This window comes from Mus pahari, chromosome 7 (assembly GCF_900095145.1).
Source record: "Mus pahari chromosome 7, PAHARI_EIJ_v1.1, whole genome shotgun sequence".
NCBI classification, from domain to species: Eukaryota; Metazoa; Chordata; class Mammalia; order Rodentia; family Muridae; genus Mus; species Mus pahari.
This window is the reverse complement of record NC_034596.1, coordinates 96,910,444-96,926,393: the sequence shown is the minus strand read 5'-3', so window position 1 is coordinate 96,926,393 and position 15,950 is coordinate 96,910,444. Positions and strand designations below refer to the sequence as shown.

General features: G+C 54.0%; 1 protein-coding gene across 1 annotated transcript in view; it reads left to right on the top strand.

Annotated features, from left to right (window-relative positions):
• Window positions 1–474: 474 nt before the first annotated feature.
• Window positions 475–15,950, top strand: part of Itpk1 (inositol-tetrakisphosphate 1-kinase) — a 136,358-nt gene continuing 120,882 nt past the window's right edge. The window contains 1 exon segment of the mRNA XM_021202089.2: window positions 475–695. Within this exon segment, the coding sequence (XP_021057748.1) occupies window positions 601–695 (95 nt within the window). The 5' untranslated portion in view covers window positions 475–600.

The following is a 15,950-nucleotide window of genomic DNA, read 5'->3' as shown; positions in this document are numbered from 1 at the left end:
CCGCCACTAGCGGCGGCGCCTTTAAGACTCATCGGCGCCCCCTGGCGGTAACCCGCGCTTCCTCCTCCGGGAGCTCTGCCCCAGGCCCCGCGTGTGCGCGGCGTGTGCGCGGGCGCCGGGGCAGGAAGGGCGGGGGACACGGCGGCGCGCTCCCCGAGGGATCCCCTCCGCGCCCGAGAGGCACGCGCGGGCGAACCCGCTCCGCGGGAGGGCGTGCTCCTGTTCGGGCTCGAGGCACGGGTGCGGTCACGGGCGGCGGCCCCGGATCCCTAGAGTCCTCGAGCCGCGCGGGGTGCTGCGGGGCGCACGTCCCTGCGCGGGCGAGCCCCGCGGGGCGGAGGGGGCGGGGCGGCGGCGGGGCGCGCCCACCCGCGGGGCCCAGCCAGTGGCGCGGCGCGCTGAGCCTCCGCCCCCCGGCCGCCGCCCCGCCCCGGCCCGCCCCGGCCGCCGCCCCGCCCGGTAGGACCGCGCGCTGAAGCCCGCTCCGCGTCCCCGCCGCCGGAGGAGGTGCCCGCACGCTCGCGGCGCGCGCCGGCCCCACACGCTCGGCCTGTGGGCGATTTCCTCCGGACCCAGGCTCCCGGGCCGAGGAGGAAGAANATGCAGACCTTCCTGAAAGGGAAGAGAGTTGGCTACTGGCTGAGNGAGAAGAAAGTCAAGAAGCTCAATTTCCAGGCCTTCGCGGAGCTGTGCAGGTGAGGAGGGACGCGGCTCGGGGACCCCCCGCGGCCCGAGCCTGGTTACCCTCGACCGGCGCGGGGCAGACGACGGCGACCCGGGAAGGAGCGGCGCGCGCAGAGGGCTGGTTCCGAGCAGCAAGGTGGCCGCGGGGGGCCGCGGGCTGTGTCCGAGGGGAGCGTGGCCGCTGTGGGCGCAGGGCTCGGACCGCGGCTCTCAGGTGCACTGGGGTCGTGCCGGGAGATCCCTGGCCGTCCAGGGTGGTGGGACCCGGGAGATCGGGGAGTCCACGCCAGCAGTCAGGGGCTTGAGGGTACTTTTGGACCGGTGTGTTTTTCTTCCTGCCTCTTCTTCCCCTTAGTAGAGCAGGGTACCGGCGTTTGTGTGGAGCCTACTACGTGCCTCGCGTGTGCACAGCTCCTGAAGCTGTCATTGCATATCAGCCGGCTTAAGCCCATTTGAAATGAGTAGCGAGCGATACTTGGCTTGTCTGTGGTGATTTGCTGTCTCATTAGAGCCTCGCAGCAGCCTCGCAAATTAGCCAGGGTGGTGATTCTGGGCCACGTGTCTTAGAAGAGGGACACCTACCAGCAGAGAGGTGGGGTACCTGCCTGTAGTCCCAGGGCCAAGGAGTGGCAGAGCATAGAAAGTGATGGGTGGACCCATGTAGGGTAGAATTGTCTTCTGCCATTCCGGCTGAGCACCTCGTCCTCCCCGCGCTGGTGCTTCAGTGGCAGAGACCGAGGGCTTTGATGGAGCTGGCTCTTAATACATTACAGAAGTGCTGGGTTCCTAAAGTCAGGTGTGCCTTGCCTCTCCGCAGAGCTATTGGTTACAGCTTCTCAATGAAAGCCTAAGAGAATCCAGCCCCCCTCCCCACCCCCACCCCATCCCCGAAGCCTTTTGCAAACTCCGGGCGGAAACCTTTTGTTAAGTAGTCTTTTCACTTGGTAGATTTGACTTTTGAAAATGGACTTCACTTGTAGTTCCATCCCTGGTGGGTGCCCCGAATTTTGGAGAATTGAACAGTTGGGTTTCCGTTATCCTTTGGTGCACAGGGGTTAGTTAGCAGTCTGAGCTGGCACATAGAGGCCGCCCTGGCAGCACTGTCTTGCCCCTCATGGCTGTCCAAGAGCCTGCTGCTTCTCTGCCCCAGGCAAGCCTTACAGGCCCTCTTTGACCACAACTGGATGGGATAATGCCTATTTATAAGGGGGCCCTGGTTCTGCACCCCTTATAGTTCCCTTGTGGGTTTGGCTGAGACTCCCAGACAGGCCTCTTAGGAGAAAGCAGGCTTTTCACGGTCGGCAGGGCGTTCAGTGCAGCCCAGAATTCACAAGGAAATCAAGAGGAACTCGGAGCCAGAGCTTTGGAAAAGCCCAGGGCTTATGGAACATTTTTTTAAAAAAGGACAGTTGGACGCTTGTACCATAAATAAACACACTGTGAAAAGGTTGCCCTAGACAGCAGAAAAATTCGGAGAAGCCCCTCTGTCGTGTTCTGGAAGTCCAGTTCTGACTCGAGGGGACCAGAGCTCCCCCTGCTGTCAAATAATTCTTGGGAAACCCCAGTTCATCCCTTGCATCCTTGTTATTGATAGCACTCTGGGTTTGTGTCACCCTTTATCTATACCCGAGGCTTGTCCTTGGCCTGGTGTGTTTTATTCTGTAATTAGCAGGCTGTAGCAGAAGAGTCCTAGCAGACACTTGAGGGTTGAGGACTGACTCCAGACCTGCAGGTTGGCTTGCCCTTCCTGTGGGCCCTCCCTCTTTTAAAGAGGCGGGGGAGAGGGGTCTCAGGGAATCCCGGGGTGTCAGCCAGTCTCGAGGAAATCTTATTGAGCATTCGTTTCTCAGGAAGGGTGCCTGAATTCAAGGTGTACTTGCCTTCCTTTGCCCAAGGGTTGGCTTTGGAGAGATGGCAGAAAGTCTCTGGGCCGTTCCAGCAGCTCAGGAATCCTAATGTGCGTTTTCATATTAGTATAGCTTTCGGTGCTTTGTAGCTGAAGCTTAAGAAGGAAAAGAAAACACCAGAAAGAGTTTTTCTGTTGCTTCTTTACTTTCAGGACAGAGCCCCCTGGTGGCCACATTATTAACTAAACAACTGTTGAGATAGTGACCCCTCCCCCACCCTCTACTGTGTTTTGTTTATTGTGAATGCTGGAGTGGTCTAAGTGACTCCCGAGACCCCGTGAATGGGCATCGTCCTGTTCTTGACATTCAGAAGCTGGGGGTGCAGCGCTTGTGTATTGATGGATGGTGAATTGTCTGTGAATTTCCTGACAAAAAGGGCCAGGGATGTTGGGAAATGACTTGAACTGTGCTCCAAATGTTTGCAGCAGCATCTATGAGGACTGCTCAACTGCCCTGGGATGAGTGGCTTAGCTGAAGGTCGGGCCTTGTAAAAATCCTCTCGCAGGGGACTCATCTCATTTAGCCCTTGGTTTACAGACTGGGGATGGGGGTGGGGTTGCGGGGGCCAGAGAGAGCATGGTCCATATGTCTCTTTTCCATTAAGAGCTCACAGTCCATCCCTGAGACCTTGAGATTTGCTCAGAGAACAAGTCTCTCCTTTCAGTCGCTCTTACCCTTGCTAATGTCCAGCTGCTGCTAATTGTCAATAGAGACGCTTTCCTTTTTGAGGTCGAGCTATGCCCTCTGCAGTGTAACAGGTTCTGTTTTTTACTGAGGGGAGTGCACAGGGCCCTTCCATAGGCAGTTGGAGCCAATTCCTGAGAGGTGCCCTACCTATCATAGGCAGGTACAAAAGCCAACCTTTTAAATATGTGCCCTGATAGCATGGGGCCTCTGACTGGCCAGCCAATGGGCTTTGAACCAACCTATTTCCAGTGGCCTTGTTTATTCCCACCCCTCCTTGGTGTCTCCTCCCAAGTACAGGAATATGTTCTGGTTAAGTTCCTTTACCCTTCGAACCTGCCTCTCTGCCCCTAGCTAGAAGTGACTTGGAAGCTCCCTCATCCCTCCTATGTGGCTTTTCTAAGATGTGCAGTCAAGGGTCCCAGGGGAAGTGGAGAAACAGGAGGTTGGGGCTTGGGAGATGCTCAGCTGAGGGTAGCTGGCTAGCCTGGGTTTCCTTCTTTGGTGGTTAAGCCTCTCCTCCATCTGTTCTCCTTCCGCTCTTTGTTTCTAGGAAACTGAGTTGTAGGTGGAAGATCCTTTGGTGTAAGGTGATGGGGAGCCTTGCCTGTCTTCTGTAATTTTTGTTTACTTTAAGACATTGTAAACTCATAGCCCATTATGGCCTCAAACACCCGAAGACCTTCCTGCTTCAGCTCAGCCCCCACTGAGCGCTAGGATTAAAAATGTAAGCCACCATACCCAGCTTTCCACTGTAGATTTTAATGTGTCTTATCTCACACAAGCTCTCTAATAGAAATGGGGAAACCGAGGCTTGGGACCTACCTGTGAGGGACTCTGGCACCGGTTGGAAGGCTTACGTGAGCTCGACCCGAGTCTTTACTGGAGAGAGCTGCCTCTGTGTTTGTTCAGTGTTCTTGAGTGGCTAAGATGAACCATTGTGGAGGCTCTTCCTCGTTTGTGTTTATGCTAGAGAATTGAACCTGTGCGTGATAGGCAAGTGCCGCTAAGCTATACCCCCAACCCTATTTTATCCTTTAAAACAAAGCCATCTGGAGGTTGCTTTCTGCTGAAATAGCTTAGTATTCTGGGCTGAAATTCTAGGCGATTCTGCAGGGGGGAGAGAAGAGGATCGTTACCAGGATTGAATGGTGCTGGTCTGTGGCCCAGCATTTGTCTGTGTATTTCAGTAGCTGGCTTTGCTATGACCTCAGAGCTATGATATATAGAGAGAGGCATCCTGAGTCAGGTTCACTTTACAGCAGCACATGAGAAATGTAACCCCGCCTTGCAAATAAACCTCCTTCCCCAGCCCTTGGGTACAGGCTGGACCTGCTGGGGGTGGGGGTAGATGTCCAGTCTTTTGGTTAAAAACTGCCTAGGTCTCCAGGACTGGGTTCACAACTGACCATCCATGTGATGCTCATTTGGCTTTGTAGATGTAGTGACCTTGGACTAAATTTTTGCAGGTACGGTCTGTGATCCTTGCTAACTGACTCTCTTGCTAAGAGGTGGGGTTGGTGGAACTGAACCTCAGGTCATTAGATTGGGCTGAAGAGTCGGCCCACCCTGCCTGGTGGCTGTTGTACTTTACCACCTACATCTGGCTCTTAGAACCCTTGTCTTTGGCAGGCTGCTGGCGCCCCCTAGCTGGAGAACCTGAAGGAATTATGAATGCAGGGAGGTGGTCTTGTTTTTTGGGTTTGGTCATTCTGAAGAATTCATTCATTCTGCGCTTTGTGAAAATGCTGTCTTCATTAGTAGTCCCATTACTGTGATTAGCTAACATTTCTGATTTCCCCCATTTTCAAATCTTTAGGGCTTGAGATGAAGCTCAGTCGGTAGAATGCTTACCTAGCATGCATGAGCACCTGGGGTTGATCTTCTGCACCACATAAAACTGGCTGTGGTGGTGCACACTCCCTCAATTGCAGCGGTCTCGAGGTGGAGGCAGGATGGTCAGAGGTTCAAGGTTGGCTACACCGAGTGTTCAAAGCCATCCTGGGTTATGTAGCCCTGTCTGACCTAGAATTTGTAGTTCAGGCTGGCCTCTAACTTAGACCCGCCTGTCTCTGTTTCTAAGTGCTGAGATCTAAGGTGTGCACCACCAAGACCCCCTCCCCATACCCCTCTTAAAATACAGGCACATGATGCAAAATTCAGAGGGCCCAAAGCACATAATGAAAAGCCAGCTTGTCCCTTCTTGTCCCTGAGTTCAGCTGCTCCAGGAACTCAGCAGGCTGTCTCCATGGGTGTTGATGTGACCAAAGGGGAGCCTGCAGCCTGCCTCTGTTCTTACAGTGGTACATGGTGCATGGGGTTGTGTGTCTTGGGAAATTCCACATTGCTGCTTCCTTTGGGGCTTCTGTATCTGTGTGTGTGTGTGTGTGTGTGTGTGTGTGTGTGTGTGTCTGTGTCTGTCTGTCTGTCTGTCTGTCTGTCTGTCTGTCTGTCTGTCTCTGTCTATGCAGTGTGGTTCAGCTCTTGAAAGGATGGGGACTTTTTCTTCTTCTGAGGTTACCTTCTGCTGCCCCGGACAGTTTGACAGTGGGTGCCCCATTCCTTGCCTGGATGTGCATTGACAGGTGTTGGGTCAGAGGTCACAGACATTCTACTTTTTTCTCGGCAGTTCTGAAACAGTTTTACTGTTCCAGTTTCAGAGGGTGACGGTGGGAGGAGCTACAACCCACATGTTCAGCACGCAGTGCTGGGCACTGGCCAGATAGATGCAGGGGCAAGAAGGAATACCCTGGCTTGCATTTCTCTTCATCATAGTGAGACTGAGGAGGTTCTGCAGGTACCAGACATGGCTGGGCTCATGACCCTGCGGCTCCGTTCCGTTCCTAATCATCAGGTCTCCCAGGCTCCCCTAGTTGTTCCTCTCGGTGAATTAGCAGGTTTGGGGCATTCAGTAGAAACTTTGCGATGTGGTCTCTGACTGGTAGGATATAAGGAGGGCCTTTGTTTTTGTTCACCTTGGTAAACTAGCTTCTGAGAAAATGCTTAGGCACACACACCCTTTTCAAAAGTAATACTGGATTTAGAAAGCAGGCCCTTCATTTCAGCAGAAGAACTATGTTTGGAAGGTCTTCCTTTCTACTTGAACTGGGTTTAGCCCAGCCTTCCCCCTCCAGGGCTCCTGGAGAGCCAGCTATGGGGAAGGTATGGGAGAGGGAAACCAAGACCTCCCGGGTGAAGAGGCTGGTAAGAAGTCACATAGTAGGTTTTGCTCTAAGGTCTGAGTCCCCTCCTAACAGCTGGAACTAAAGTCTTCCAGAGGGAACAGGCCCTTTCTGGGAGCTGTGAGTGAGGGCACGATTGTGTTGGAGCAGGTCTGGCCATTCCCATTGGGCTATTTGAATCTGTCTGGGGCTTTGTCTTGCCTGCTCTGAGCCTTCTCAGAAAGCAGCCTTTGTGGCCTGCATCTCCCCAGCAGGGCCTCACAGGCTGGTGTCTGGGCCCCTTATGGTGCCAAGCTGCAGCCTGTGATGTCCCCCTCCCCCACCCCACAGTACCCTCCCACCACCTGTTTTTAAGGTTCACTAGGGTGGATCTGTCTCCAGATATGTGAGGATTTGAGAATCACTCCCAGGAGGGAACCCCCACAAGACTCCTGCCTCAGCACCTCCCCCTCCAAGCCTGTGCATGCTGGGTGCCCCACCCTGTAAACTGCTCAGAGTGTCCCAGGGCACACCTAGTGGACTCTGCTAAGTCACCAGTGGTCCCTGGAGGGTGAATCAGGATACACAGGCCAAAGGCCCTCCCCCAAGAGCTTCTGAGTGATGTTCTGAGACCCCCCCCCCAGGCTTGTCTTTTCTTTGACTCTTATTCTGCTTTGTGTCCTATCTCTCTTTAAAAAGTAGGCTCCTTGATGGGATATTTGGAGTGTGAATACCTTCAACACACAACAGACATAGGTACTCAAAGGCATGTGGTGGGGTCAAGGAGCTGCCTGGTGCTTTCAGAAGCCTCTGGTCGTCTCTGGCCCAGCCAAAGTTCCTCCTGACCCTGAACCCTCTGGGTCAGGAGAGAAGCACTTGAGGAGGAAGGAGGAAGGAGGAAGGAGGAAGGGATAAGTCCTGGCTTAGCTTCATTCATTGGCTCAGCATCTGCCCAGTTCCCAGTGCTGGGTTCTGTTCTTTCTCTGCGAGTGCCTGTGAAAGGGAAGGTGACCCAGTAGGTCTGCGCATCACACACACACTGCAAGGTGCAAGGAGCCTGGTTGCTCGCAAACTGGAGAGGCTCACGCTGGCTTAGCTGAGGCTGCCCAGAGCTCTGGACCGAGGTCTCTCAGGGGAGGTGGTATTTATTTACTGAGAGGGGTTGAGCACTCCTGGAGATGCCGAAGGACCCACAGAGTGGGCAGAGACCCCTGCCTAGGAGTGCAGAGCCTCCATCACAGTCCTGAGTTCCACTTGACTGAAGGTAGGCCATCCAGGAAGGGGCAGACAGCTTCGGGTATAGTTGCAGGTGGGTATCCACATCCAGAGCCTGTTCCTTGGAAGTGCGATGGAGGCCGTGTGGGTGGCCATGTGACCTTCCTACCATCCAAAGGAACTGCTGCCATGCTCTGGGGGCTGAGGACAGGAGGAGGCATGCTCCTCTCTAACCTGGCTCAGTTCTGCCTTTGTGTTCAGGAAGTCAGAACTGTGGGCCCAGGGCAGGTGACATGAGTGGGCTCCAGGCCAGCTGTCCCTGCCCGGAGCCTGGGGTTGGTAGAAAACCCAACTGATGCTTGTGCTTTTTTGGGTAGTCCTTAGTTTGCTACTGACCTGTGCGTGTCAGCTTGCCCAACGAAATACCTGGGCTCTTGGCCAGATACACATCTATCTTCATCTTCATCCAGCCATCCCAGAAGGTGAAGCTTTTCCAGGAAAGCAGGCTTGGGGATCTTGTGGGATGTCCTGGTGATTCTTCTGAAAGATGGATGCAAAGCGTCATTTGCTGTGTTACTGGGCGTCTTAACAAAACTCTCGAATGTAGGCAGCACTGGGTTAAGTAGGCTAAGCCAAGGCTGGTCAGGTCCCTGCTTCTTGGGTGGGGCCTTTCAGATAAGGCACATTGGAAGCAAACATTTCCAGGCAGGTGGTCCGAGCACACAGTCTTCGGCTGGGAGACCTTGACGCCTAGGCGCTCACACTAGGTTTACCAGAGGTCATCTGATGCCTTGTTGGAGCCCAACCCACGGGAGAGAGGGAAGGCAGGGCCACCAGGTAGGTTGCCACTTTCTGGAAAATCTGTTTTCCACACCTTTTAAGATTTCTTGCCTCTGGCTGCTGGTTTGCCTTGGAATGTTCTGGTGAGGCTGGAAGAGGACGTTTCTGGGCCCTGGCCTGGCCACATGCAGTACCAGATATCAGAGGAGTCTCAAGGCTTGAGATGAAGACACAGCCCCAAGATGTTTTCCTCTGTAGCTTCTGGGCTTTTCACCAGCTGACTGTGTGGTATTCCCAGTGCTCCTAGGCCCAAGCTGGGATGCAGGGATGGCTTGTGCAGGTGGCTGCCAAGCCTCTTAAGGTCTGTGTTTTACCTCCTCTGTCCTCCCCTTTTTGTGAGTAGCCCGCAGTGGATCTCAGAGGCTGCTGGGAGCCTCCACAGACCTGGCATGATTGCAGATGGGAAACCCACTCTCCCAGGTGGGTGGTGCATCTGTGTTTGCCAGATGAGAGAATTTAGATTCAGAGAGAGTCGGGATTCCCCCTTGGGGGCCGGTTGACTCTTGAAAAACCACATTTCACCCCGCCGGGTCACCTTGTCTTAATCGTAATATCCATCCTCCTCCTCCTCCTCAGTACCCAGTTTCAGAAGAAAACCAAGGGGTTGTAAGCTGAGCATCCTCGCTGTGCATTTGCTGTCCCAGAGGGTGGTGGGCGGTGGAGATGGCATTGAGCTCAGAGCTCAAGACTTGGCCAGCTGGCTCTGATGACTGTGCACGCTATTCTTCCCGCCCCTGCCTCTGCGCCTGCTTGGGGGTTGGCGGGGGGGGGGGTCTGGCAAGTGCAGCAGGTGCTCTGTGAAGGGAAGATAGTGTCCTGTGGGGAGACTGAGCAAGAGGCCAGCAGACAGGTAGCCTTCTTCCCAAAGGCTTGGGGGGTGGGGTGGGGTTGTTGTCTACTGTTTTCTAGAAGGGCTGAGGGTGGCAGGTGGGGTCAGGAGTCAGGGGTCAGAGACCTCTTGCCCAGTAAGTAGTTCCACCTTCGTTTCTCCATTTCTCTCATGTTTCCACAGAGCTGCCAGGCCTGGGCTCCTGAGGTGAGGGGACATGGGGACACATAAAATGGGTCATTTGTCCTAGTGAGGTTCCCAGGCCACTCCCTCCCTCTGGGTGGGCCCAGTGTCTTTCTTTTTAAAACAAACCCACTTACTCCTTTACATGCTCATTAGATAGGTCCCCACGGTCACCTACTGCATGCCAGCTATCCCTGGGGCCAGAGCAGCTTGAGTGAGTCCTTTTTAGGGCCACTGTTTGGCCACAGTGTGCCAAGCTTGGGGCCTCCTAGGACCCTGGGATCAGATCTTTACATGAGCCGGATGAAATTTCTTCATTGTCCTATACTAACTGTCTCTCGGGAATGTATAGGAGGCTCTGAAGAATGGAGCAGTTAGCCCCAGTTATAGAGCTGGCAGGTGGCCGCGGTGGGTGGGGGTGGCGGTGCTCAGATTTGAGCCTGACCCGACTGACAGCACAGCTCAAAGATTTGTTTGGGGTCCTGATATTCATTATGGGATCTCCTGGGCCTGTTGCCTCCATCCTGAAGCAAGCCTGCCCAGTGGTTTGGTGTGGAAACAGAAGTTGTTCTTCATGTACCCTGTTCCTCATCTTGAACAAATTCAGCCACACGTTGCCTGTGTTCGAGGAGGTTTGGGTAGCCAGTTCCTTTAATGCCTTAGGGAAGGCTGAAACTGTGGGGGTAGGTAGAGAAAGGCCCACAGCAGGTAGCTTCTGGCAATTGGAAATCTGAAGGTGCCTCAGCTGGTGGCACGTGATTCTCTCTTGGGCTGCCGATGGTGCGCCGGGTCAGGAGATGGTTCTTTGAAAGCCATGGGAGCTAAGCCTCCTGGAACACACTGCGGCCCCCTCATAGAGCTTTGGTTTGCTTACAGCCTTGCAGCTGGATGTTTGCAGTGCTGTCCGTTGCTTTCAGTCTCTCTGGAAAGCAAGGCTCAGAAAGATCCCTTTCTGGAGTTTCATGCTGTGGAATTTGAAGGTCAGGATTCGTGACTCCGCAGTAGCCCACATCCTTGGTTGTGCTTTGCTTGCCAGAGGGTGACAGGTACTGTCGCTAAGAGTCACTTTGGTCAGATGCTGGGTCTGCCAAGGAGCCCTACCAATAGTATAGCTGCTATCCTATGGTGCCGGTGGCTGCCCTGTTTGTAAAACGCTCTGTCTAAACTCTGGCTCTAGGGAGGTCCTAGTGTCCTTACCAATCATCCTCTGAGCGCTTGAGTATAAGGCTGTGGGATCCACTCTCTGTTTAAGTGCTAATCGTGGGCCATCTGGAATCTTACCCGCTGAAACTAGATCCTTAGAAGGTTTACGGAACTGTTTACAAAGATCTCCCAAGTATGGCAGTCTCTTGGAAATATTTCTTTCCGGGGCAGTTTCTGGGTCTCAGAAGGTTGACCAAGGGATAGCTTTCTGACTGTGTGACTGTGGGACACAGACTTCACCTCTCTGTGCCGATGGAGTGAGTGAGGGCAGGGCATCTTAGTGGCCTGCTCTTCCAGGCCCAGCCAGTGGGAACCGTTAACTCTTTGTTTTGTTTTTCGAGACAGGGTTTCTCTGTGTAGCCTTGGCTGTCCTGGAACTGTAGACTAGACTGGCCTCAAGTTCACAGAGATCCTCCTGCCTCTGCCTCCCGAGTGCTGGGCGGGCATGTGCCACCACTGCCCTACATGAATGTTACTCTTGATTGGCCTAAGAAGAGCTTTAGCTTCAGTATTCCTGGAAGGAAAGGAAGATGGAACAGGTCAGGAGTGTAGCTCCAGAGGCCTCTTGGCTAGATTCCTGTTAGAGCAGGCGACAGTGGGGATCTCGCTCATTGAGGGGGTTACAGCCCCCACGGGCCTCTTCCCTATGTGTTTCTGCCTTCTTGGGTCCCTCGCTTCCTCCCTGGTTGGACTTGCTTTTGGTACCTGTGCATCCGAGGTGTTCAGCACCCATAGGCTTCCCCCCTTTGTCTTGCAGGCCAGAGGCTAGCCCTGGAAGGAGCTGCCCTCAGCCACCTGAGTCACACGGTGTTCTGCACGGTGAAGTGTGGAGGTACATGGAACCCTGGTTTAGAACCTCTGAGCTACGTACAAAGAGGTCTTTGCAGGTGGGAGCTCAGAGGGGCAGGCCTTGCAGTGGGTGTTTGCCTTCATAGCTCTGGGGATCTCAGATGTCCCTCCTTTGACCTGAGCAGTGCCAGCCAAGTGAGGGTCAGTTCTGTTCCTGGCTGTGACTGGGGGGGAGTTACTTTTGTTGCCCAGGGTGAACTACACCCCTTGTTCTGATCTGTGGTCTTTCATTTGGCCTTGCTAAGAATTCTTTAGTTTTTGGGCGCTCTCCTGGGCGGGGAGGATTGAGTAGGTGTCCCTTCACCCGAGACAATCTTTTGGGATGTGGCCAGTTCTGTGGGTGCCTCAACCAGCAGCAAATGTGAGTTTCGGGGATGGTTGATTGGTCTGAGGGTTAAGTTGACTATATGGTTAGTTCTGCAAGCTGAAGGTTGGATAGGTTCTGGCAGAAACCTGGGCACTTCCTGGCTCCTGTGATGGGGATGGGGGTTGGGGGTGCTGGCTCTTGTACTGCTTGATTCATGGAGATCTGCTTTCAGGTATAGGTGAATCCAGGGCCTCAAGTGATGGTCCTGGCAGCCTGTCTGTTTCCCTGCGTTTATCTACCTGGATTTTTCTCAGGCCCATGCACTGAGGTGAGTCCTCACAGCTGGCTTCCAGTCGGTGCAGGGAGCTGGACTGAGTTCCTTAGTGCAGGGAGCTGGACTGAGTTCCTTAGTGTTTCTTCATTTGTTCTATGTCACAATCCTGTGAAGGCCGTGTTTCCAGGACCCTAGTTTCCTCATTGAATTTGCCTGGTGTCACACGGCTTGTTTGTGTTAGAGTTGGTTGGGTCCTCAGGCCCGGGTTCACACCAGTGGGGGATCCACTGTTATATGTCATCCAGAGCCACATCCTGTCTCTGAACCAGGGCTTCTTCTAGGGAGTGATGTGGGCTGGGTGTTGGGGATGAGCCATTCGCTGCCGCAAGGCCTTAGTGGTGACAAGGTAGACCCTCAAAGAAGCTGGGCTTTTGCCGGGCGTGGTGGCGCACGCCTTTAATCCCAGCACTCGGGAGGCAGAGGCAGGCGGATTTCTTAGTTCGAGGCCAGCCTGGTCTACAAAGTGAGTTCCAGGACAGCCAGGGCTATACAGAGAAACCCTGTCTCCAAAAACAAAAACAAAAACAAACAAACAAAAAAAGAAGCTGGGCTTTTCCTAGAGGCAATGGGGTGGAGGTGGGGAGAGGATCTCTCCTTACTGGCCTTCAGTTGTCAGCCATGCTACTATAAACCACCTCACAGTTCTGGAGACTGTGGAGACCCTGGGCGGGGGCCTGAGATTTCACACACACTGTCTATGATCAGGACAGCACTCCTACCAGGAGAAAGATGAATTGCCCCATAAGTCAGAGCCTCAGTATCAGTCTGCACAGGTTCATGCAAGGAGCCAGGATCGAAGGCTGACAGCTGGATGATGTCCTTGCAGCTGGCTCATCCTCCTGCTGTGGTCTTGGGGAGGCTTCCCAGCACCTTAGACTGAAGGATGGGGTTGCTGAGCGGACTTTGGGGTATTGACACTGAAGTGTTTTGGCGTGAAACAGCCCGTATGTTCAGTAAACACATTGGCCTGTTGCCATTTGGCCGTGCCTGGGGAGAGTTGAGCTGTGTATCAGCCAGGATCCCTGAGGGTCCTGCGAGCCAGGAGCAGCTTTGACCAATCAATTGGGTCGTTGGATCCAGAGGAGTGGCTGGTCTAAGGGTGGGNGGGTGGGGGACATTGATCTGTCCGGGACTCACCTCTGATGGTGTGTCAAGCTGGGTCCTGGCATCTGGCTACTGAGCAAGTCCCATGGGAGCTGTGGGTGGCCACCAGACTGCAGGCTGCCACCTGAAGACCCTGTACACAGTGGGCAGGTAGCAGTGGGGGGCTCAGGCCGTGGGGCCTGGCTAGGGTTTGGGGCCTCATGGTCCTTCCTGGGGCCAGAGGAAGAGGAGGCTTGTTTGGAACCCTTCCCTCACCTTGCTCGACCCTGGTGGGTGCTTTCACTGCGAGGCCCAGATTCCCAGGTGTAGTAATGGCCAGGTGACAGCTAAGCGGAGGCTGTGCCCGCGAAGCTCAGAAAAGGAGGGCCGCTCCCACCCGGCTTCACTGTGGCCATCACAGATGGACAGCAGGGCTGGCCCGACCTTTGTCCCGTCTGCTGGGAAGAATCCTCTGGGGCCTTGAGTTACCCAGGGAAGCAGAAACTAGGGTCAGAGCTCAGCCCGCTCTGGGTTTGGCTATGTGGGGATGTGTTAAAGTTCCTGCGTGAGGAGCCAGCTCAAAGGTCCCGGGACTTGAGCTTGCCAGTCACTTGCTTCTGCTTAGCTGTGGGGCTTCCTGCCGTCAGACTGGGAGAACCTTGGGCTGGGTCTGCCCTGGCAGAGGAGGAAGGCCATGAAGAGGGTCTGGGTTAATCAGCTGCCCAAGTCAGAGCTCTGGAAACTGAAACCAGGCTCAGTAAGTCAGTGACTTGGCCCATTGCAGTTCTGAGAAGCCTCTGGGGCCCTGGTTCAGGCAGACTGTGAAAGATACCAAATAGCTTTGGTTAAAAGGTCCTACTCCGAAAGAGGAGAGAGAGAGAGAGAGAGAGAGAGAGAGAGAGAGAGAGAGAGAGAGAGAGAGAGAGAGAGAGAGAGAGAGAGAAATGGCACCAAAGTGAGTTATAATAAACCAGTTCCCAGAGGCAGTTGTGTGTGTGTGTGTGTGTTCTTAGACCTGGTCTATGTTTTTATAAGCACACATGAGAATGGACATACATGTACTCACGCAGGCACCCGAGCGAGGTTCTTCTCCACGTTCCCCCTCTGTGCTGACTTTGAATTTTCAATGTCTAGGAAATAACTCAAGAAGATATATCACCTTTGCTCTTCTTGGGCAACACTGGGCTTGGATGTGTGCTGGTCAGTCTTTTTGGAGGCTTGGCCTCCCAAGGGGCTCATGGTCACCCTTTCCCCTTGTTTTAGTCAGCTCTGGCCTCTGTAAAAATACCACAGCCTGGGGGCTTAAAACATGCGGTTGTCCTGCTTGGAGATTGGAAGTTCAGGGAAGGCTTGCTGATCTGACCCTGGGATGGCTTTTTTCCTAGCGTACCAGCAGCTGCTCTCTAGGTGTGCCTTCCTTCAGGTGTCTGGAGGGAGAGCCAACTGATCTTTTTGGATTTTTAGATAAGGGGGCTAATCCCATGTGGGAGCCCCATCCTTCCAGTCACATCGAAACTGAATCAATTCCCAAAGGCCATGTCTAAACGCTGTCTTATTGAAGCATAAGGCTTCAACCTCTGAGTTTTTGGGAAGGATACCCAGGTTCAGTCTGACGTTCCTCTTGCTCTGCAGAGGGGCTCCACAGTCTGAGCCACTGCCCTCATCAGGCTGGGAGGAACTTGAGGAAGTGGCATCACGGATGGGTACTGTGTAGGAGGCAGACCAGCATGTAGGGCGTGGCCAGACTTGAGCTCTGTAAAATGGGTTACCAGCATCCATCTGGGGCAGTTTGGGGATGAGGAGGCTCAGACTGAATTGGTGGAGGTGGGACCTAGTGTAGTGAGCGTTATGTGATTTATTCTCATTTAAGCCTCCCCCCCCCTCCCAACTGAAGATGCATTTGAGGGCCCGTTGTTATCACCAGTCGTTATCACCAGTCTCAGAACCCATCGAGGGCAGGTGGCCCTTTAAGCCAGGAGGGACTGATCTTGGGCCAAGTCTCTCTCCTGTCTTATGCCAGCTGGGGTGGGGAGCTGAGGCTGTGGAGGGCTGGGGAGGTTCAGGGAGGGAATGCCTGTGGTGAAGACCCACAGGCTGACTTCCTCAGTGCCCCTTCCCCTTTACCCAGTGCTTCCTCCTCTCCACCCTTATCCCATTTGTCTGTGAGAAGAGTCCCAGCTGCCCTGGCTTGCACCGAGTCCCATCTGAAGGAGACCAAGGGCTCCAGACTGCATCAAACCAAAGTCAGAGGAGACTCCACCACCCGCCTGCCCAAATGCATTTCCTTCTTGTGTGTTCTCCTTTGGTGTAGAATTGTCATAGACTTCAAGTCATTGTACATGTAGCAGTTTGGTTTCTGCTTTCTGCACCTGGCATTGTGGTGTAAACAGAGTCCATATTTATATTTTATACTGGCTTTAGCGACCCCCCCCCCCCGGAGCTGCTGGCACTTGTTAAGCACATGGTCTAGTAGCGTCTCCCACAGAATTATAGAATATGTTTATTTTGAAGGTTGGGCATAGTAGCTCACACCTTGAATCCCAGAACTCATGAGGCAGAAGCAGGTGGATCCCTACTGAGTTCCAGCCTGGTCTACGTAGTGAGTTCCAGCCTGGTCTACGTAGTGAGTTCCAGCCTGGTCTACGTAGTGAGTTCCAGCCTGGTCTACGTA